At 37.0% G+C, this 23,793-nt stretch overlaps 3 protein-coding genes and 1 non-coding gene across 5 annotated transcripts; 2 read left to right on the top strand and 2 right to left on the bottom strand.

The window, feature by feature from the left end:
* Positions 1-3,089: 3,089 nt before the first annotated feature.
* Positions 3,090-8,023, bottom strand: LOC137963137 (uncharacterized). Its single transcript, XM_068810311.1, has 5 exons — positions 7,834-8,023; positions 6,399-6,890; positions 4,499-5,746; positions 4,298-4,404; positions 3,090-3,631 (listed from the first exon to the last, which is right to left on the bottom strand). The coding sequence occupies exons 1-5, from the start codon at positions 7,972-7,974 to the stop codon at positions 3,265-3,267; spliced, it is 2,355 nt and encodes a 784-aa protein (XP_068666412.1). The 5' UTR covers positions 7,975-8,023; the 3' UTR covers positions 3,090-3,264.
* Positions 8,024-8,709: 686 nt separating this feature from the next.
* On the bottom strand, positions 8,710-15,182 carry LOC137952689 (CBS domain-containing protein CBSCBSPB1-like). Of its 2 annotated transcripts, none has more exons than XM_068799761.1 (15): positions 14,814-15,182; positions 14,486-14,678; positions 12,960-13,128; positions 12,740-12,872; positions 12,442-12,612; positions 12,190-12,268; positions 11,981-12,094; positions 11,775-11,841; positions 11,591-11,696; positions 11,429-11,487; positions 10,626-10,735; positions 10,410-10,543; positions 9,937-10,022; positions 9,743-9,832; positions 8,710-9,142 (listed from the first exon to the last, which is right to left on the bottom strand). In XM_068799761.1, exons 2-15 carry the CDS (start codon positions 14,608-14,610, stop codon positions 8,963-8,965), a joined length of 1,623 nt encoding a protein of 540 aa, XP_068655862.1. In that variant the 5' UTR covers positions 14,611-14,678; positions 14,814-15,182; the 3' UTR covers positions 8,710-8,962. The 2 variants fall into 2 exon arrangements, with proteins under 2 accessions (XP_068655862.1, XP_068655857.1); XM_068799756.1 differs by having other exon boundaries at positions 14,486-14,776; positions 14,880-15,181.
* A 1,971-nt stretch (positions 15,183-17,153) lies between these two features.
* Positions 17,154-17,246, top strand: TRNAY-GUA (transfer RNA tyrosine (anticodon GUA)). Its single transcript has 2 exons — positions 17,154-17,190; positions 17,211-17,246. It is a non-coding gene; the product is annotated as a tRNA-Tyr (tRNA).
* A 1,010-nt stretch (positions 17,247-18,256) lies between these two features.
* On the top strand, positions 18,257-23,432 carry LOC137963134 (uncharacterized). Its single transcript, XM_068810309.1, has 2 exons — positions 18,257-18,635; positions 22,958-23,432. The coding sequence occupies exons 1-2, from the start codon at positions 18,439-18,441 to the stop codon at positions 23,190-23,192; spliced, it is 432 nt and encodes a 143-aa protein (XP_068666410.1). The 5' UTR covers positions 18,257-18,438; the 3' UTR covers positions 23,193-23,432.
* The last annotated feature ends 361 nt before the right edge of the window (positions 23,433-23,793 follow it).

The raw sequence follows: 23,793 nt of genomic DNA, 5'->3' as shown, positions 1-23,793 counted from the left end.
TGATATCCATTCTTCACCTACCCTTGTAACATAAACTTATTACTAGACTAAATATGCTCAGTAGCATAAGCCATCTGAAGACACAACTCTTTAACATGGTCATAAAAATAAGTCATAGATCTATCCCTTCTTAACATTATTGAGTTGAAAAATCTTAACATCTGTTTAAAATAGAAAAATAATTCTCTAATGTTTCCTATAACTCATATGCAGTAAGAACATGTCATACTCGAGTCAAAACTTGACAAGAAACAATGTGGCTTAGGCTTTGATCCAAGTAACAACTTTCATATTCCAAATTTGCCAAGTTTTATATCTCGGGTTAGATTCTTATGTCACAAATACATTATTAGAACTAATTTCCTTTTTGAAGTCTTGATGAATGCTAAAAATGTCTTTCTTTGCAATATTTGAGATATGACAGATGCATACTTTTTTGTAACATCTACATGCGCTTCATGTGGAAAGATAGTACCATCTATTTCTCCTATAGCATGCCAACTAATTAAAAAGGACAATTAAATTCTTTCATAGTAAATAATTGTCCAAATCTAATCATTGTGACCAAATCACTAATTTTAGGACTCGTTTTAAAGAAAAGTTGAAGAAAAAACACCTACATGAAATCTTTGATGAGGGTCAAGTTGACTTAAGGCTTAGGGAAAATTTCATGACTAAATTTGGTAAACTCAAGTTGACACCAAGAATGTTATTTGACTCAAACCGTCATCTTCCCCCTTCAATCAAAAAAAAACACCTACTTGAAATCTCTGATGAGGGTCAAGTTGACTCTACGTAAGCTCAGACTGACTCGAGGCTCATGAAAAAATTCATGGCTGAATTTGGTGAACTTAAGTTGACACCAAGAATGTTCAGCTGACTCAAACCGTCATCTTCCTCCTCCAATCAAACTTTAGTGTTTCCAATTTCAACCCAAAGAAAATTCTTTGATTGTCAAAATTTCCACAAATCTATCCGTTGACACTTAAAAAAGGTGCAACAGATGAGATAGAATGAACCTACTTTGTCTTTGGCATAAATCAAGCGGTTCCCTTTCATTGAGCAAGCTACATTGCAAATCAAGATGAAAATTAACCAGATTTTGGACCCTAGTTGTTTGCTTTGATATCATTTAATAAATCCAAAATACATTAGCAATGCACTATATGCAAATCAAACAAATATTATGGCTGATTTGTGTGGTTTGGAGCTCTTTTATGTCCACAAGAGGAATGGGGGCTCTATTAATTAAGTGTAGTGATGATAATATTTATATGAGAGTTGTACAATTATATAACTGCTCAAATAGGGTCAATACATCTCATAATGATCGATTACACATTCATAAAGAGCACCATGAACCATCTCCTCAACAATTCCATAGTGGAAATCCATCTTCCTCCTCACTCTCTCTTGAGCTCATTTATGTGTTTTTGGGTTACTATAGCTCTTAGGTAGATGAGCTTATATATGCTCTAGTTAGGGACAATGTGTCTAAGTGCTGCATCAAACTGTGGACATCCAAACTCCATATATGACATTAATGCATACTTGAAAATTTTCAAATCAAAGATTTGGAGGGGTTTGAAGTACTTTCTTGACATTAAAGCCACTAGAAGTAAATCTGACATTGTATTGTCTTAAGAAAGTATGTCACTATTTTGCTTTAAATGAGATTATTAAGGGTAATTAGTAGAGAATTTTATGGTAACTAAAGTGGACTTCCATGATTATTAGATTCTACTTAAGGGCAAAATTCATTATAGGAGACTTGATAGTAAATTGATCCATGCCACAATAACTAGACCTCGTTTTTCTTGTGCAATTAGCATTACAAGTTAGTTTATGAAAATTTACAACGTAGTCATCAAGATTTAGTGGCTAAAACCCGCAAGCCAAAGAATTGTTATCTAAAACTCATAGTCACTTGGATAGTGTGGATGTAGAAGATGCAGCTACATTGTTCTTAAGGTTGGCAAATGATGGCTATTACAACTATTACATATTTGTGAGAGGAAAACTCATCACTTGGAAAATAATAAACAAATAATAGTAGTTATGTCAATAGAGGTAGAATACATGATTATGACTAACACAACATGCAAACCAATGTGGATTAAATCTAATAGAGAATGAATTTGACTTTATTGTGGAAAAACTTGTGGTGAATGTGTGATAAATATGCAACTGTTTTCATTGCGATTAATCTTGTTTTCTATGAGAGGACTAAAAACATTTTCTTAGAACTGTCATGAGTAGGAAGATCAAAACTCCATTTGTGTACTTTATATACTAGCTAAGAAATTTCTTTATCAAAGCCCTCAACAAGAAAATGCTTTCTTTAAAAAACTAATTGAGATAGTCTAGCTTGACAAGAATAAGATAATTATCTATCAAAGGTAATTTGGTGATGGTAGTAATTGAGGTACATATGTAAAAGCCCTTTCATTGGCATTATAAAGTTGGAATTTTATATCAACCATTTTATTGACTACAAGTATAGAGGGGATTATTTTCAGTGTACTCTTTTCTTTCAAAGAAATGACATAACGAAGAGAGGTCATGCAACACCCCAAAATCAAATCAATTTCTACAAGAAGGAAAGCCTCAGCTCTCACCATCTCCTGAGAGCTAACAATCTTTACTCTTTAGGTCTTTACAGTGACCTGACTATGAGAACTGTACCATATTTTCTGAAAGAACAGCAGATAACATTATTATCACGATCAGCCTTAGCTGCTTGCAGTAGGCTCTTTAAAATCATCTTCCATCCAATCTATTGTTAGTTAATTCCATTGCTTGACATACTTCTTTAAAAGTCTTAAAATTTCTTTTATCAAGTTTACCTGCAGGCTTTCTTCCATTTTTTACCACTTGATCAACCAACACAATGAAACCTTTCTTACAGATTCACGATTAGAGAGCAGAAAAAACGTAAAAGAACTCAGCAACTTCTAAACCAAGAAAAATTAAATAAGTTATAAAATTGAGCAGAACAAAACATTATCACCTTGTTCAAACTCTCAAACTCTTGAAACAGAAACTGATGTTAGCTCAGTGAAGGCATAGACGAGATGCAAGGGCTGCCGTGCAAGAACCCCTTACCTTTGATTCAGAGAAAATACTAAATGAAACATAAAGGAACTTTGGGAAGCTAGAAACCACTTCTTGACTGCAAAATTTTCTATGCAATAGATACAAGTATGCATATCTACAATACCAAAAGGTTCCTGCCATTCTGGTAGTCTGGCATAAAAAACAAATTCATCTTTTCCTTTGATTAGAAGAGTAAGGAAAGAACCTACAACTCCTACCGTTCATAGAGTTCCAACAGTTCTTCTTTTTAGCAAGCAGTGAAGCTTGACGCTTACTTTCTTTCCACTGCTTAAATCTTTTCTTATTCTTCAGCCAAGTGGAATAGTCTTTTCCAGGTGTGCATGCAATGAAGTCAACCAGATCATCATAATCAGATGATTTTCTCAAACATTTAATAAAAACCTGTCCATTGCAGGTACCTTCATCCTCAGTGTTGAAGTCCAACAGTTTTGCTTTCTCAACATGTGGAGCAGTGTAGGATGATATTGACATATTATTGGATGCTTCTACTAAACTAGGACATTCAGTGTCCAATCTGTGCAGAAGTAAGGCTTAGTAAAAAAAGGAATGATGGTGACAAGCAGATTTTTGGGGAAAATCCAAAAAGCGTAGAATATACAATGTGAAGATGAGACTCTCATATCCTAGAACAATCGCATGTCAAAAGCAAAATTATATGATGTTGTCATGAACTAGCAGTCTCTAATTGGTTCATGAACTCATACAGTCACAAACAGTTAACACAAATACCATTTTTGAAGCAAAAATGTAAGAACTAAGAATTGGAAAGCTAAAAATTATTTCACCAAGAGAGACTATAAATGATTAGCAACCTTAGGAGGCCTATTGTGCAACTCATAACCCCTAGAGATCCCAAAACAAATGTAGGACTTTGCCAACTCTAAAATCTTTTTCACCTTCAGGCCAAATAGAATGAAGACATAAGCAAGCCTGAGAGATGGATCACACAGACAAGGCACAGACCAGGCTTGACCTCTCAGACCAAGATAAGTTAGGTACACTACCCAAAAACTCAAGAAATCCTAAGCTATAATAAATGCGAGACTTTACAGAAAAACTGGTAAAGTGGTTACTTTTTAACCACACTAACATGAAAAACTGAAATAGAACCTGTAAGTAACGAAATCATTGCAAGACTAATATTACTCTAGCATTGCAACAGACGTTAGATCATGCATACCCTTGTATTTCGTATTTCAGATGTTTGGAACTCTCCTTCATGTGTATCATTTGAATTTTCTGAAAGTTCAAGGCAATATTTTGACTTGACCTACAGTGTTTTCCATCCTGAAAAATTTCTTATAAACTTTAAATCATGGAAGACAAATAATCCAACTAAAGATGTGGGTAATATCAACATTTCATATGAGAAATACTTCACCTGAGGAACTTTAGCAAAAGACGGCGGAGAACAGGAAGATTCCTTTGCACAAACAATGATTGGTTTCAGTGCATCTATATTACCTTCTTCAAAAATAACTAGGTTCATCAATGCCATCATCATGAAAATGTAGCTTTTCCATAAAAAGTCATGCCCACTTTGAAAGGCTAACAAGAGCCAGCCTGCTAAATGAATCAGCATCATCTTTGTCTCCTTGTGCATTATAGCATCCATCCCTAAAACATCCAGCAAAGCCTTTTGAATTGGCACAGTTTTGCTATACTGCCCAAAGCAGCCAATGATTCTAATCATAAAATCATATTCTCTACATGATGAGTAATCACTTCTGAAGAGAACTGTGCTCCAACTTTGCCTCATATAACCAACAATCTGTAGTAGTGAACAGCTCATCAGCTTCATTACCGCCGCCAAAAGATACATTTCTGGTTGACTTACTTCTCCATAGGCAGATGCTGCATTCACCCAGTTTTCCCTGGAGAGAATCATTTCTATTATCAATTTCAGTATTGAACTGATCTCATCTCTGTGCAGCTCATCCAGAATATGTAGGTTCTCTTGAATGAAAGCTGTAGAGGTGCTCAAAAGGTCACGTCCCAGGGCTTGAGAAATTACACTACCAGAGGAAGGTTGACTTGACTTCACCAGCTCATGAACTTGGAAGTTAATTTTGTCATATGTCATTGGTAAAATGCAAAATTCAAAATTCAACCGATATCCCTTTCCACCTAAAACTTGCTCCATATCATATAAACCCAAGTCACTGACTTCTTCATTGACTTGATAAATCTTCTGTAAACGAAACATTTCCCTTTTGTACAAATTAATTGATAGTTCAAATGCTGAGATATACTGTGCCAACAGTATTGGAGATGTTCTTGTCTCAAAAGGAGTCAAGTTGATACCAACACAACTCGAGACCAAGGAAACCAAATGAGCCAGGAGCATTAGTGGTGCAGAAAGTATAATAGAAGATCCGAGTAAAGTTAAGCCTGTGGCCAGTGTTAGTTTTGGAGTTCTGAGATTTAGATGGGACCAGAATAGGGTGTCTGTAAAGTTATTAAGGGAACATTCATTTGATACTGACAGAAGAAAATGACTGCACACCACCTCTAGAATGATGCGATCATGAACAGAATGAAAGGCCTTGTCTTTTGTCGGAGAAAAATATTTTGGTCTGATGAAGTACTTCTTCAATCGCTTGTCCTTTAGAAGTTCATCAATGAAAACCTGAAGCGCAAAGGTAACCTTTAACTTCTCCAAAGTAAATTTCTAGCTCTCAATTAATTGAACAAAAAACATAGAACTCAAATCCAAAAATACGAGTAACTCCACCCATTTACTGAATAGGAAACAATTTTGACGGGACCACAAGAATGAATCTTATCATTGGCCAAGCCAGTATACAATTGCTTAAAGGACCAAAAATAAGACAATGCCAAAATAAAATATCTTCTCATGGTTGTTTCTTATCCTATCAGACCTGTTACCTGGTAAATATTTTAGGGGATTTACCTCTGCTCTTTGAGTGTAGGATACACTATAAACATAAGGAAACCCCTGCACAAGATGCTTGGATCCCCAGGTTTAACAGGTAGCACCATGCTACTTTTGCTTGGAAAGAATAGTTTTCTGCTGTGTGTAAATTCAGCACAAAATACACATAAAACTAGTAAAAGAGATCTTCTCTCGGAGGAATAGATGCATAGGCTGTGTAAAACCCAACAAGTCAATAATATTTGATGATTCATTACGACTAAAAGAAATAGAACGAGGAAACCTCATAGATTTTATTTCCTTACAGTTTACCTATGATAAGTCTGTGAAATACATCACAAAAGGAAATCACTAACTGGAAAATAGTTGGAAGGATTTAATGTACCTCAAGTACAGAACAGAAAACTAGAACATTATTTGCAGCTTGATCAGCACCGTAGATAGGAGTATCTAGCCCCGCAGGATTAGTAGTTATAGGAGCACTTGTTGTGCTGGAATCACACAACATTGGACCAGGATGACATGACTTCTCAAGAATTGCAACAAGGGTTTGGCATCTCTTTGGAACGATACATGGATCAAACTCCAGCAAGGGCAGAATAACCAAACAGCATCTTAGCAGTGAAATAAAATCATTCAGAGGGATTAAAATATCTGACTGTTTTTGTTCAGATGCCGCAACAGCACTAATAAATTTAAATTGTTGGTGGACTTCTTCAAACAGATGACCAGACAAGGTTGCAATATCTTGAAGCTTTAGTTCTTCACGTGCAAAATCTTTTAAATCATCTCCAAAGTTGTGCTGAAATAATGATGAATATATAGAAATCTGCAACAGCAGGCTGTACAATTGCTTCCATTGTAACTGCTCAAATTCCTGTATCCCAAAAAATCAAAATTAAACTATCTTGATGATGCTGATTTACATAAAGCAAAATCAGAAATCGATAACATCATACTAAACTGGAGCTTGAATGATTACCAGAAACATAATGAATTGGAAAGTTATGAACAATAAAATAACAGAAATCGTCATTATGCACTTTGATGCTGAACTTTCCCGGAAAGGTTTTTGCTTTAGTGTAGGTGCACCAAAGAAGAGAAGGAAAAAGAAGTACAGCAAAAGTGTAATAGCAGAAACAAATGCACTACTCTCCTCCTGGACTCTATGCTTCGTCAATACGCACAAAACTTAATAGTACAAAGAAAAAGGTCTCACCAAGAAGAAGACGAAATGGTCAAAGTTACTCTGAAGTTACTGGAAAATGTCTTAGAAACAAAATCTACTGTTGTTTACAACTTCTAGGTTCCTTCTTTTACAAACTAATTTTGCTAAAGATGAGATAAGAATCAAGAAGACACAGTGGAAGAGTGCCCAGTAAAAGGGCGTAATATAATCCAAATTCGCGCTATATTTACATTTACAGAAAAAAATGGAGATATATTTGAAAGATAATTTTCTTCGAAAAGCACCCATTGAGATGGGATCTTCTTTATATCCGTTCTTCTGTTGGTAACAACTATTGGCAATGATAGCTCCAGAAATGAATCTCTATTTCACTCGCCACCATTTGCGAGTGCCATTATCTTGTATATGAGAGGGGAAAAGAGTATCAACGCCAGAAGTGAACCGATCCATGCCTTTCAATAAGGAGAACTTAAGACGGATGAAGTTCTTTTCTACGCCAAGAGGTGAATTTTACAGAATCTAGACCACTAAAAGGGAGAATCAAAGAGCACTTCACACAACGTTCAAATTGGCGTAAAAGAAAACACGAGAAAGGCAATTACAACTAAAAAAAGACATGTTAGAGTGAAACCTGTGAAGCTTGATAGGGATTGAGGAATTGGAAACTCGGATCAGGAGAAAAATCGGTCGGTTGGATGTTGGAGTCCGTGAAATCGCTTAGCAGAGACGTTAACTTCTCCAATAAGGTCGAATTCCACTCGCTGCCATCCATGGAAAGTGAGAGAGCAGTCCGGGAACGAGGAGGCCAGATTCAGTTCAGATTCAAACCAAGGGAGGGAAAGAAAAAAAAAAACGCACAGATTTTCTTTCCCGGGTAAGCGAAGTAGAGGAAGACAAGAATCCGAAACCGGCTGGGTTCTCGGCCTTGAGGGTTATTAAAGCAAGCCTGCAAAAATTATGGACCCATTGTTGATCCAGTGTCCAGAACCAAAATGGCTTGGGCTGACCCATGAAAATGGTACGAGGCGGATCCAGAAAACGTCACTTCATAGAGTTGGGAAAGAGCTGGGTTGACGCTGTTGTCGTGGGGATAGCCGGTTTGGGTTCCCCAAGAGGAGCGGGGATGGGTCATGGGCTTAACATTCTCGCCTTGTACGTTGTCATGATAGTAGAAATGGCATCAGAACAAGTAATACACAAGTGAGACTTTTGATTTGCCAATCTGATTCCAAAACCCTAGTTTCAAAACTATGGCTTTTGGCCCATATCCCACGGCTGATGTGAGAATCATGCATCTAGCCATTAATCATAATCATAATCGGATAGCTGACATAACCCTAGCCGTTAATCATAATCGGATAACTGACATAATCGTTAATCATAATTGGATGGCTAAGATCTCGTTTCACATATTTTATACCAAATAATTTTTCGATCAGTTCTCAACACAAACCTGTTTAAAAATATTATTTATTCATAGAGAAAATAAAATCTTGGCACTATAAGCTGAGGCCACAAAAAACTAGCCTTGATCACTTTGCTGGCATTATTCTGTAAGAGGGGAGCCATTCTGAATCTGTTTCCAAATTTTACAAAAACGTAAAAAGAAAAAAGTTTGGCAACTCTGCTGCCCAATACAATTGATGTGTAGATCTCACACGACAAATGCTACAGGATTGGAAAGATATGCATTCACTGATGAGACTAATTACTTTCCTGGCTTCTTCATTACTAAAGGGGCATCTCTGTTCATGGCACGATTAGGTACCAGATCTCCTCAAGTAAGCCATGAAACCAAGTCCTGCAACTAAGGCAGCACCAGCTGCAACTGTTCGGTAAGCAGCAGCCCATGCATCCTTGTGTGCATATTCCATGCTGTTGGATCCACCATGATTCTTATGACTACCCGAGGCAGCATAATCTAAATGTAGCCTCAAGCCCTATCACAAATCAACATGCCAGAATCAATTCCCACAACAACGAAAAGTAGTAGAGACTGTAGAGTGACAGATTCAGTACTATCAATGGTACGAGAACCTTACAATCTCAATGAAAGTTCAGAACCTGCCTTACAGTAATAGGTAAGCAGACAGATGCCTATAAAAAATATAAATCTTCACCCTAAAATCGAAGGCTTTAAAAGCAGTAACACCACTGCTCAACATCAATGCTAAAAAATGGTTATCGACAAACCAAAATAGTGAAATTTAAAAGATAATAATCACCAAATTTTACAAGTTATTGAAGGGTAATACGAACGTTAACAAGATAATCACCATATACCGACCATACCCAATATGCAGTAGTTCTATACAAACAAAAAACCAAATAAAAAAGTTTTGTGTCTTCATTAAAACAGCTGATTTTTTTGTTCTGGCCAATGTACTTAACTAAAAGATACATATGAAGTAGTGCTCAATTCAAATTCAAATAGAAAAGCAGATAAAACAATTAAATAAATACATTAAAGCGCTCTTTCTCAAAAAAAAGACAATTAAATAAATAAAACATGCAGAGAACAATCATAGGAACTCTATTACCTTCCACCCAGCTAATTTGGCATGATCCACAGCAGCGGCAAAATCACTGTCAGATGCAAGTACAACTTTGTCGTGGTCTTCATCTTCATACTAGATATAAAAATGCAATCAGAAAACAGGGGGAAACAGCTCTCTGTTAAAGGTAAGAAGCTGATATGAAATAGAGATGTGAAATTATTCATTGTTATAAGTACCATTATCAGCGGTAGCTCTTTTGGATCTATGTCATCCCCCACTCTTTGAAGAATGGCAGTCATAAGATCTGTCAAACTTCGTGTATCTGATCAAGGCACAGGAATGGTACAACTTAGAATAAAGTTACAGAAGACTGTGCACCACTCGAAATACAAAATATTCTACAGAATATCACTTAAGGCTTCGTCTGAGAAATACATTCTACAGAATATCACTTAAGGCTTCGTCTGAGAAATACAGGAAACACCAAATTACCAGTGAAAAAGCCAAAAGGGAGAAAAAAAAATGACATGCTCAGAATAATTAAAAGAAAAGCATATAATATGTGATGATTTTTTAAGAAAATGCAGAAAAGGAAAAAGTTAAAGAAAATTATATTGAGATGTCATAGACATTGACAATATTATGATATCAAAGATACTTCAATTTCATGACATTCTCATAATCTTGATTATTATATCTAGTTGCATACCACAGTTGAATCTATGCATACGACCCTTTTTATCTTGTAGCTTAAAGCCAAAGGCATAACCAACACCGGAGGCTGGATAAGCAGCAGATCTGCCCCCATCTGTTCCTTCAGAAGCTAATTTCATAGATCCTTCACTGTTAAACAGGTAAGATGTGAATCAGAAATTCATACTTGCAATTCTTTGTGCATTTACAATAGCCAATGAGAGGGTACAACCTTCGTGAATCTTCTTCTTCATCTAAAGGTCCCAAGGCCAGAGCAGAATCCCAGAACTTCTGCATCATAGCACTTGTTGCTTCATTTCCTATTCCTCCGCTATTTCCAACCTAACTTGATGACAGGGACAAAATATCAAACAATCCCTGTAAAAGCAGGGTTTTCTAAATTGAACAACAAAAGGAACTAAATCAGACCTGAACAATTTTGCAAGGTGTTAACTATACAATGTTCATAACTGTCAAGCGGAATCCAGATATTTTTTTGGCTTTGTGATAATTTACTTGAAAGTAGTGGAAGGACAAAAGGTTTAGAAACACAATGAGCATGAGGCTCAGAGAGCAGACAAATTCAAAAAATCAATGTCAGTGAAATAAACTTCCAAGACCTTAGATCATGTTCACAAGTGAAGTGGATTCAAAAAATAGGGTTTGGAAGAGAAAATAACCAAAATGCGCTCTGCACAAAAGATATTGAAGAAAACATTTGGAGTGCATTTTGGAGAACAATCCCAGTTTTGGGCATAATCAGAAAGGGCAGACATGAGATAAAGCATACACATTTGACTATCATTCTAAGATGTAGTTCAGAACAACACTAAGCAATGGAAAAGCTAACATTCAGCAGATGTGGTATAATCTACAAGTTAACGCAACAACCTAAATACTTCATAGTCATTTCTTCAGCCATTTATTATCAATTAACATTTGTAGACTCAAGAATCAAAGAAAGTTTCTTTTATATTTCTGCCTAATAAAAATGAAATCAGTTCATGAAGAAAGGAAATCAAGGAAGAGGCATACTGTGGCTACTGCAGCATGAGTTATGTGGATAACATCAATAACGGCAGCAACATTTCCTTCTGTTGAAATATATTTAAACAAGTCAGAAAAGACTGGTGAAGGCATAGTTATAACACTTATGATAATTAACTTTTATCTTATACATTTCAAGGCAAGAATTACCTCTATCAACAACTGGAAGGTGTAAAAATTTTCCATCATGCATAGTATGCAGAGCATCAACAATAGGTGTATCAACTGATGCACATTCAGGATTCGGGGTCATAACCTGGAGAGGAAATTGGAAAATAATAGATAATTATTTACAAAAAGTTTAACAAAATCTTTCTGTTTTCAAAGTACACACCTTCTCTACAGGTGTTGAATCCGGTGGAAGGTTTTGTGCAATAACTCGCATTAAAATGTCCCTTGAACTGAATACAATACCAAGAAACAAAAGAAATTGTTACTTCATGACATTCAGTAAAGAAACAATAAGTAGTTACTTCATGTAAAGTAAAGTTAATTTACCACCTCAATTTTCGAAAAAGAAGAAGAAGAAATAATGCTCACGTTAGAATTCCTCTTGGTTTATTTTCAACTGTAATAACAGCTGAACTCAATCGAAACTCATGCATCTTCTTTGCAGCAGTTAATACTGAGTCAGTTGGAGAGACTGTTACCAATCTGAGAAGAGCAAATCCTAGTCAAATAAAAATGACTTCGAAATACCCAGATACCAAAATCAAATTAAAAAATAGACAAAAGAGGATATTACCTACTTTGGATTGTCTGAAATGATAGTAGATAAAGCAGGCCTAAACATTCGCTCACGCAGTGTTTCAATAAAAGAATTCGGACCTGACAAAAATTTGCATCAAACACAAATTGAAACTGGAGAAAATTTATTAAAACAGAAGGTTTTATATCTCAGGAAATAAGAAAAAGATGTCAAGCAATGCATGGACAGAAATTTCAAAAAAAGAAAAAAGAAATGCATGGACAGATATAGTTAGCATAACCAAGATGCCCACCAGAAATAGAAGTTCCCCAGTGTTTTTCCACACCTTCCACGGCTGCAGCAATGGCCTTACCCTTTTCAGCTGCCCTTTCCATGCGTGCAATGGCATCATATAGGCACTTTGCTATGTCAAGTAAAGCAATGACCTCGCCATTCTCTACAACAGGCAGGTGCCTAAATTTTCCTGCAAGGACGGATGCAACTGGCATGATTTGTCTGGATTAAACAGCAAGGAGTGTCATAGAGGAATATATATATATTCCTTATCTGGGTTAAGGAAAACCAGTAAGTACTGAAGATCCACTACAGACCTAGCACCATCTTCTGCAGAGCTTCCACAGCTAGGGTGTCTGAAAGAACGAACACTGGATTCCTTGTCATGACTTTGGAAACAGGAGTATCCTCAAGTTTTAATTCACGGGCAACAACCCTTGTTGCTATGTCCTTCAACAATCACAAGACAGAAATAGAAATTACTGCAGGAGAAATAGTAAATGCTCAACACATCACCTATATAAGCATGAAACTGACCTTGTCGGTTAGGATCCCACAAAGCAAAGCATTAGAGTCCGTGAGCAATACAGCATCAACCCTTCGAGCAGCCATCCTTCGACAAGCTTCAAGCAGAGTTGTGTTTTCTGGTACTGTCAGGGCCTTGGACAATCGCAAGCGCTTGACTGTTCTCTCACCAGTAGCTACTCTGCTCCAAAAGAGAGAGCAACAAAAACAATGAGGATCTAAAACATAGCTTGGTAGAATGGGAATTGTAATTCTAGCAGATGCACAACGAAGAAGATTTGCTTGGACTCTCCAATAATAAGCATGGGTTTGCACAATTGAAAATTCAACGCTAGGTGCTACATGTGATGATTGGTAAAAATCATATCTACAGGAGATAGGATTGATTCTGAACTCTGGAGTAAGTTACTAATGACAAGACATAGGTGTCAGATTGCCAATTTTTTTGCAGTGAAGATTGCTCATCATGCAGAAGACTATAAGAAGTCAAAGAATGAAATGTTTCCCCAACACATATCCAATATCAAAGTTTATAAGTTGGCACTCATGAGAAATTGCACAGAGAAAGTTTGATTTTTGGACTCCTCAAGAGGGACACTACAGATACGTAAACCAGTATTGGCATAGGAACAGTGAGGAGATTGTCCAATAGTTGATGCTGATGATGTATCCAATTACCTAACAACTTAATATTTATGAATCTCCATAAAACTAAGAAGATGCCACGTAGAAGCACAAAAATTTCAGCAGCTACTACTTCAAATTCTCTTCAATATATTGATAGCAAGAAATTAGAAAGATGACAGGCAAATTTATATGGATAGCTGACGAAAACAAATTTTACTCAAGCTGAAAAGATTAGATATGTTTATTTTCCAGTTCCACTTCTGAGGAGCTAGCACAAAATTACATTTACATCTTCAAAATACCAGATGTCTTCTGACAAAAGGACATATCGATACTTCACAACAAAAATGTCAGCAGGCGTCTCTACATCTAATAGGAATGTAAAATAACAAAGGTACACTAACTGTCTTCGGTACTATTGATTTCAGTCCTACAACTAGCAAAAGAACCTGATGTTTAAAAGTAAAGGGACACATCAATATGAGCTGAAGACAAATACATAACAAAAAGAAACCACGAACCTATCAAAACTATCACAGTGAGACACAAAAATTTCCCATCAGTCAATGACATTTGCATATAATCAAGCTTCAGCGTACGATAATTGGAAAAACAAGGGAAAAGGAAGAACTTAAATAATAAGGAACCAGACGTGGCGACCGAAAAAATAAAATAATGTTTTGCCCAACAAAGAAAAGTTTCATAAAAATTAAAACAAAAAAGAAAAGCAAAAAGAACGGCGATATTCCAACTCCAGAGGCGAATTTTATGCCATATACGCGTTATGGGTTTACTGCAATGACTCCAGGAAACCAAAAAACATGGTGCGCTCGCATTTCAATCATGAAGTCAAGAAAAAAATCCTTTCAGTTTCAATTCGAATATGTAGAAGGCAAAATCAAAACCGATACCCGGAACGAGAGACAGAGGAGAAAGATTTCCGTCCCGCATCGCCCTGTCCGTTTTCTAAAAGCTTCTTCTTCCCAGGTGCCGGCGCGTTCAGCGTCATACTCCTTCTACCGCCTTGACTGTTCATTCCGTTGTCTGGAATACAGACACGCTAATCCGTCCTCAGATGAGAACAACCAAAAGGTCCTTAACCAGCTTCACAAGCGACACACGAAACGGTCAATATTTCCCCCGAATTATCAAGTTCCAAAATGACAAAACGCGCTCAGCCCGAAATCCAATACGTAATTACTCTGTTCACAATCAAAACAACAATGAAGACGGCGTTACCCTCTCTGCTTCATCAATCTAATAAAAAAAACCCATGCGTCGGCTCAGAAGCCCCTATCTTATAACCGTTATGTGGAAACTCAATGAAATCGATCGCTCCGTCTCCGGTTTCCAACAATAACGATGTCGCGGCGACAAAATGGAAGCTACGTTTAACCCTGACAAATGATATCCGAACGAAAACAAGGAATCACATAAAAGTTCTTTCCAACTGAGGAACGGATTATATCAGCTGGATTTTGATCGGAAACTACAGTTCCGGCGATGGAAAAACGAAGAACTACGATCGCCGTCTGATGTCCCGAACAAAACCCTACCGAGGGACCGACATTCGTCGTTGGAAGACACTAGACAGCTTCAAAAGGCCACCCATACGATATGTACACGAAGGCTTTAGCGAACGCCACAAAATTTGACGTAGTGAGACACGCGTGGTGGGGGGCTCCACTTTCCCAGGAGGCAACCTTCTTCGCTTACCACAGAAAGCCGGAAAACCTCATTAATCATTGATGTTTTTTTCAGAAGAAAAAGTAGCCGCTGGGAGTACAGTTATTCTGTGGTCTCTTCAATCCCCCCAAAAATATTTATAATTAATTTTTTTCTAGTTGAGATTAATTGTTGGCCCAGGGCTAGTTTCACAATAAATGATTTTTAGTATCAAATAAATTGTGATTGTTGGCCTATTTAAATAATGAGACATTTGAAGAACTATTATAAAACCCAACTCTGTGCGTGACATTAGAAAATTTCTCCTATTGGTGAACCGAAACATAGAGCCTTCCCTCGGCATAAATCAGTATAACTCTTAGGGAGTCGATGGGGCACCTCAACTATGGTTTCTCTAGTTGACTTTGCTAAGGGTCCTACACTCGCTATGTCCTTCGTGCATATGTAAAAAAAAAAAAAAAATTATTATTTTTATATATTATTTTTATTAGTTAACCTATAATACTCTTGTCATTGACTTTTAATGTAATGGTATTCTACTATAAAATTTGTCATATTTTTTATATATAAATAATACCTATTTTAATAATTATTGGGTTTCATTATAATAGATAAATTAAGTTGAGCGTGTAACAACAAAGATACAATTAGAAAATAACTCGATAATGAACGGCGGATTCTAGGTGATCCCGAGGGCCACAGAAAGACGTCCAGAAGAAGAAAATTCCGAACTCGGTAATGCTTTTGTAAAAGCCTATCCAGTTTTTCTTGGCCGTGGGTGTGCCAAGCACCAGGTGACGTTCGGAAAAACACGATTTGTTCGGCCACAAATTTTTTCTGGTTTGTCTTCTGGGGTTGATGGTTGAAGTTTGATCATCCACGTGCTACAAAAAACAACGTCAGTATTTATCTAATAAATATTTTAATTTTTGTAGTTTTTAAATACGGCCAATTAAATGTTATATTTTATGTATATTCATCTAAATACTTGATTTTGAAAAACTCTCCCATTTAAAGAGAACTTGAAAAGGATAATGAATAGGTGTTGGAATCTGATAATCCAAACACATCCACTCTTTTAATCATCTTTTAATGTTGTTAATTGTTTAATGCATGTGTTTAAATGTTTAACTTTGTTTGCTAGTGGTCAATCATAAAAAAACAAAATCTCTTTAGGGAGGGGACAATGTGCCCTTACTTAGGCCCCTAAGTTGTTAATGCATAATAATAAAATTAATTTTATTATAAATTAAATAATATTATTAAAGATAAAAAATTTATAATACAATCTATTATAAATGAATGATTAATCAATAATGTGGACCAATAATTATTGATAATGATAGTTAAAAATAATAATAAAAAGTAATTAAATAAACCAATCACTGATAAATACTTTAATAGAAGTAATAAGTAATAAATATTAAGTGTAATATTAATTATTAAGTATGAAAATAGTTACTAATTATAAATTACTTCAAATTTATGCCTTATTTTTTTTTTTTACATCATTTCCTGGGAGTAATAAAAAACTTGTTTTCTTATCCCTTTTACACTTTTCATCGACAAGAGGAATTACGTTAAAAATTTTGAATTCTCTAAAACCATCCCAAATGCTATAAATTTTAGTCAAAAGAAAACTTTTTTTCCCTATTGTTTTGCATTTGACACAAATACATCCTTTTATGACATTTGAATTTCACATAGCCAAGGAGATCTTTAAAGTGACAATTTTAATATTTATTTAAAAATATTAAAAAAATAAAAAAGGGGTTAAAATAGATAATTACATCACTTACCCTGGAGTCACCACCAAGTTTAAAAAACTAAAAAATCATTACAAGTACGACTACACTAATATTAGTATATTAAAACAATTTTCCTGAAGAGAAACCGACCTTAGCTCAGTTGGTAGAGCGGAGGACTGTAGTTGGCATATGCCTTCAGGATATCCTTAGGTCGCTGGTTCGAATCCGGCAGGTCGGATTTTGTTTTTTTAATCAATTTGGCTTTTATTTAAAAATTATTTTAAATATTTAAAAAATAAATTAACATGAAAAATATCCTACACGTTTGTTTAATAAATTATTAAGTTAGGATTAGTTCTAGAGATTGTCTCAATTAGTAGATTACTCTTTATTGTGGAGGTTTTACTGGAAAAAAGAGGGTGACCAAGGAAGGAGTAGGACAGCAGCCATTGTCGTCCCCACAGAGTAAGGAGGAAATTGGCCTCTCTTCTGTTCAGGGTTACAAATAAGCTTCTGTTCTTCGTTGGAAGGAAAGTTTAAAGAAAATGCAGAGACAGATTGCTGGGTTCAACACTTGATGCTCTGAATCATGTTGGGATTTGGGATAAGAGAACGAGGGTAAAGTAAGTAGTTTGAGATGGGCGGCGAGACAATAGATTCCTTGACAATTCTTGCCTTCCCTTGTAATTCTTGTACTGCTTCTTTAGCATCTACTTAGAAAAGTTCTAACTTCCAACTCCCATTTGGAACTTTCTAACGTGATCCTGCTTTCCCTAACAAGAAGTAAGATAATGCTTCAAGATGTCCAATGCGGAGCATCATCTTCCTCGGTTTGGTACTAAGATCAAATAGCTTAAGTCTTAAGCTATCTATTCAAGAGAGCTTTTGCCTTTTGTAATTGCAACATTGCCCAATTTGTCAAAAATCATTGATGAATTAGTGTAGAAAAACCATTTTTGAGTAATTTCTCTAATGACTATAGAGTTTAATTTACTGTGACTTTTATCTCAGACGCGAGTCTTCCTCCTCGGGTTTGGAATATGGTTTAAAAATTTCCAGTCGCAGATACAGTCGTACAGTATGCAGAATGCAGACACTTTATGGACAAGTGAAAGACCTGATTAGTACCTTTACTGTTCTGGATAAAAAACCTCCTTTATTTGCTCTCTTGTCTGTCATGCACTAAAGAACAAATGGATAGAAACGAGAGAAGGCAATGTGTGAATCTTAGTGGTGACTTGATTCGCTAATCTTCCCTTTCCACCGCATCTTTCCTTCACTTCTTTGAACTCTACTGAACTCTGGCCTCTTTAAAACCCACCTCTCCTTCCATTTCACACCAGTACTCGCTTGGATTTCTTCTTCCCTTTATTAAATTTCATTCGTCGTTACTGGGGTTCAATCGGCACAGACACGAAGGGGGAGGAAAAATGTCGGACTGGGGTCCTGTCTTCATTGCCGTCATCCTCTTCATCCTCTTCTCGCCCGGGTTGCTCTTCCAACTCCCGGGTCGCAACAAGTTCATCGAGTTCGGCAACTTCCAGACCAGCGGCATTTCCATCGTTGTTCACGCCTTGCTCTACTTTGCTTTCATTGCCATCTTTTTGCTTGCTATTGGAGTTCACATGTACATTGGCTCCTGATGTAATGGGATTCTTGTTTTAGGTTCCTCTCTTTTTTGGGTTCTGTAAGGTTGTAGTGTCATTGGATTCTTTTTTCCTTAATAATAGTCAGCTTTTGCTGTCTCTGGTTACAATTTTTGCTTACAATCTTTAAGGATCTGGCAATTGCTTTGTTACTTACGTTTGGTTCTGGAAGTTCTGAAAAATGAAATCTTGTCCATCGTAACTTTTTAAGTTCTGAAAAATGATTGCTTTTTGTTCCCATAGTTTCTGAGGTATCAAAGGCTTTCCTCTTCTGGGTGTGTTCCCATTTGATGGGTCTGTAAATTTTATTGAACTGTGGATGTACTGGAATTGTGTGGCTTTGGAGTGGGAAATCGTTCGATCAACTACTCCCTGCTTCACTTTACAAGGAACAGATAAATGCTGGTAGATCTTAACAAGGACTTGAACAAAATTTGGTAAAACATGGTTCTTCCATACTGGTAGATCTTCATGTGAACTGTTGATATATAATAGGAAATGCAACATTGGAAGTCTTCTTTGCATATTAATTGCTGAGTTAGATCGTGAAGAAGATGGAGAAAGAAACTTGATGAAGAAATTCTGCCGGAAGCAGGGTGGTTTGTGGGACATCATTAGTACTCCAGAAATGAAAAGATAAGGAGAACCAGAAATGATTGACGCGTTGAACTGTGGTATGCTTGATGTTTCGATCATCCATGCTGTGTCTTCTAGTGTCGAGAATGAAAAGATGAGGAGAACCAGAAACCTTGACACATTGAACTGTGGTATGCTCGGAGTTTTCATCATTTAATCATAAGACGCCCTTGTTGGGTGCTAATTGTGCCCCAATCTACATTCGCTAATTGATGCAGGCTTTGTAACCGAAGAGAAGCAAAAGAGATCCCTTTTCAAACTACTTGCTATTGCATTTAGTTGAAGAAGATGAAGCCAAACTAACCCATTTGGGGAAATGTCCCAATCATCTCGAGGAAGTAGTTCTAAACATAGACATGAACACATAAAATAACTTGAAACAGCATAAGCAGCATGGAATCAACAGGCTTGTGCTTCCCAGGCAAGCGAAAAGCAGCCCTGGAGTCAGCAATGCAAAGAGAGCCAGAGACACAGTGTGGGCGCCCAATCTCTCATTCTGCAGCAGCTCTCTAATTGAAGAAACACCAGGAGCTCCTCGAGGAAGGGGAGACAATGACATTAATTTGAAACAACGAGAGGTATGGAGAAAAGATTTAAAAGAGAAGCAGAAGATGCTAGTGGGGCGAGATGCCCAATGATGGCATCTCTCCTTTCCTAATGAATAATAGCCCAGGTCAATATGGGCCCGGTTTGAAGATTCAAAAAGAGGGGGAAGGATCAAAATGGTCTCCTCTTCTGCTCAATTTTTGGACAATAGGTTTCGTTCCTTTTGTTAGGAGTTAGGACGAACACCGTAGTTTCCGCATTTTTTAGGAAGGTGAAATTTCGTCTCTCTCGCATCTAAGCTCAAGTCCTGTTCCAGAAGTGACTCAACAATCAGGTGCGCCGACTCTTTTCTCTTTTCCATGGACTGAAGCACTGCTGGTTTCGGTTTTAACAAACGAGAATGCTTCTCTTTTTAGCATACTCCATAATCTCTTAATTTGTAGGTTTTCAGCGTGTTTGTTGAGGTAATAAAAAATTGTCCATATGGTTTTATCTGTTAACGAATCATGCTTTAGTCTTCGGCGTTTCATAGAATTATCGAATGGTCAGTGACCAACTTGTTTTTGTACAGTTTTCTTTACCAGTCATCTGTTATCTTTTATCGATGAGAATGCCACTGCTCTCGAAGATGCTATGAAATTGATTTTTACAATTGGTGTCATTTTTTGCAATTTTTTCCAGGAAAAGTGATATATTAAGATTTATAAGATTTTATTAGTATTGTGAAAACCCTGTGTTTGAATCATATTGAGAAACTTAAGATTGCAACTATTGAAATGGTATAAGATTCAATCCGTAAATCAGGCATCTTTAAGGTTGAATGCAGTTCTACACAGATCAATGAGATGATTCAGGTATTACTCTTGGATGGTTGGACCGAATAGGTGACAAGCAGTGGAATGGGAAGAAATGTTACCGAGCTACGGAAAAGAAGGAAACTATGGGGGCTACGTCTTCATTACCTTGTGGGTCTTGTCCAGTAATTTACCAATGTACACTGGATGGTATCATCTCACCTACAAACTGTGATTATTACAAGAAGTGGCTGGATTTCTAGTTGCAAATGGTTATCGTCTGTGGAAGTGACTCTTTCTGGTATTTTGGATCATCATTTTTCTTTGAGAACATTTTTTGCGTTACTGTTTGTTTACAGTTAGAGGTGAGGAGCTTAGTAACTGAAGAAAATCACAAGCCTGAGAGCACCATCTACTTTATTGTCTCTTTTCTAGCTATTTATTTCATCAAGTAATTCATGCTGGCAACTGCTTCCTTAAGTGTTAGCGATCTGCTTTGCCTGATAGATGGATGGAATTATCATCCTTTAAGGGCTTTATGAACAAATGGAACTCACATGAGGAATGTTATACCAGCATAATGTTAGTAGCTCTCCCATAACTAGGAATGAGAGAGTCAAATAGGCATTGAGATCACTTCTGAAAATAAAAATCAGGTTCATTACATCAGAACAGGCTGTGGATACCACTTTCTCCACTAATAAGTGGATCATTTTCAGCAAGAAAAAAGAAAAAAAAAAAGTTACTAAACACTGCAACTTTTTTGAGCATTTGCCAGACAATCATCATTTCTTATCACCAATTGCCTACTAAAACCCTTCTTAAACTACTGTGAAGAGCATAATACCCCACTACTAGTTGGTGCTTCCCCACTTACAATCTTTTTTTCTCACAATGTTCATGCTTACAATTAACATGGTTTGATTTACTTTTCCAGTGAATTTGAAGGCCAGATGGTGCTTATTTATTATCTTATCATTATATATCTTGTAACTTGATTAGGCCCAAGCTTGGCAATGTTCCATGAGCTGCAAAGTTGCAATATCTCTAGCCTTGAAACATTATGCTTCGAATTTTTATGCTTCAAGTGGGTAAGAATATTTTATTTTATCCATGCCAGATTGCTTAAGAATTTAACACCACATTGAATCATGTGGTGAGTTGACGTTTGGCTTAAAATCCACCTTACGATAGCTATTACAATGAGGAACCATCCCATTTGGAGTTTGTGGCTTCCCAGTTAGAAAACACTCCTGTTTCCCCACTTGCATGCACAGTAAGTGTTTCCATTGGTATATAAACATGTCTCTGAATAGCTCTTTCCTGTTTGTACTGCAAAAACAACTTTCTCTTGCAACAATGAAGCTGCTGAGCTCGATCTTTTTCCTTGTCTCTCTTACAATAGCTGCAGTTGCAATGCAGTCACTTGACGGCAAAGTGAGCATCCAGAAACTGATGAATTCAGTGGATAGTAGGCACGTGAGCGATAGCTACGGGGAAGCAGCTACAGAATTTGAACAATGTAGCTCAAAAACGTCAACAACAATGGACTTGACAAATGTGGATAACGCTAAAGATGCCAAGGGTCCTAGTAAAAACAGCAACCGAGTATCAGGTGATAGCCACCACTCAGTTAGCATGAACAAGTGGGATAGAAGCCACCCTATTCCAGGGAACTAGTGCTTTGTCCGCAGGAATTCCATGGAAGTAAGAGCCGGTTGTGAATCATAACTGAGCTTGTGATTACCATCGGTATTGTGTTTTTTTTTCCTTCCTATGTTGTTATCATAATAATATTAAGCTTTTCATGCATTTCCCATTGCAGATCCTGTGCTGGTTTGTCAAATGTAAACAGGTGTACTTCTTTACTTCTAATTCTGCTGTTTTCAATGTGAAGCCGGATGCTTTTAGCATATCTTGACTGGTTTTTAATGGAAGCAATATAATCCTTGAAGGAGTCATAAGAAAGAGGAAGGGAATGTTGTTATCCTCTTGGTATTCTGTCCTAAGAGGTGTCCAGAGTCTTTATCTCGGTCCTTTCCCTTCCCCTTGTCTTTGGGGTGTCAATTTTACTGGCTTACTTATTTTTTACTTGATCACCTAAACGCGGCGTTTTCCTTTGTCCACCCTGGTGTCAAAACAAGAGATTGAGCCGTTTGAGATCCAATCCACTTAAATGGCTCTTCCGTAATATCCCTCGTTCAAGTAGGCAGATTCGTAACACGGGCATTCCCCACCGTACCCTCCTGTAATAAAAGAAGAAGCTCGTCAGTCTCGCCAATAAAAAGTTGGATCTATCCAAGCCTTGGCCTCCCTGACGTCTTCAGAAATCGAAACTACAATCGGCTTGCGATGGCAGACTGGGCACCGGTGGTGATCGGGGTGGTTCTGTTCATTCTCCTCCAGCCGGGGCTCATCTTCACCCTCCCTGGGAACCACCGCCATATCGAGCTCGGCAGCTTGAAGACCAACGGCAAAGCCATCACTGTCCACTCCCTCATCTTCTTCGCCATCTTCACCATTCTCATCCTCGCCGTCAAAATCCACATCTACACTGGTTAGTCATCGCATCCGCTATAATCGCTATTATTTTCACTTTGCGTTTCTTCTGGTGGTTTCTTAACATGTATTCGAACAAAAAAAAATTCAAAAAAAAGCGTTGAGTGAAGAAAAGAAGGAAGAGGAAGAAGATTGTTTGTGTGGATGTAGTGTAAGATGATCAATGTCGAACAGGAAATTGAAAAAGTTGGTAACACAAAATTTTGTTGTTCTAAGAAAATCAATCTACTTTTGCTACTCCAATGTTCTGGATTTTACGATTGTGCCACATTGCGTTGCTGCTACGCGTTTCTGAGTCACCTCTGGGATTCTCTTCCTAACACCTATCGGTTTCAGCTTTGTCGCCTTGTTTGATTCCTTGCGCGCTTGTTTTTGCATTACATTTTTGCGCAGATTCCGTCAAGCGGAAAACTTTTTAATTTGGGCGTCTCTCGAGGATGGAATACTTTATACTAACTAAGCAGTAACCGTGAAATGTGGTTTCTTTCCTCTCTTCATATAAGAAGGGAGTGAGACGTGTTTTCAGTGGTTACTGAAATGTGTTTCGATTATCACCTCTCCGCCGGTGGGCGGACTGCGCCGTTCTGCGTCCATTGATGGCTTT

This window comes from Aristolochia californica, unplaced genomic scaffold, assembly GCF_029961685.1.
Source record: "Aristolochia californica isolate CCGP_79_NKW_82.1479 unplaced genomic scaffold, dmAriCali1.0.hap1 SCAF_1, whole genome shotgun sequence".
NCBI lineage: Eukaryota > Viridiplantae > Streptophyta > Magnoliopsida > Piperales > Aristolochiaceae > Aristolochia > Aristolochia californica.
Note: the sequence above shows the minus strand (reverse complement) of the source record. Positions and strands in the feature narration are given on the sequence as shown.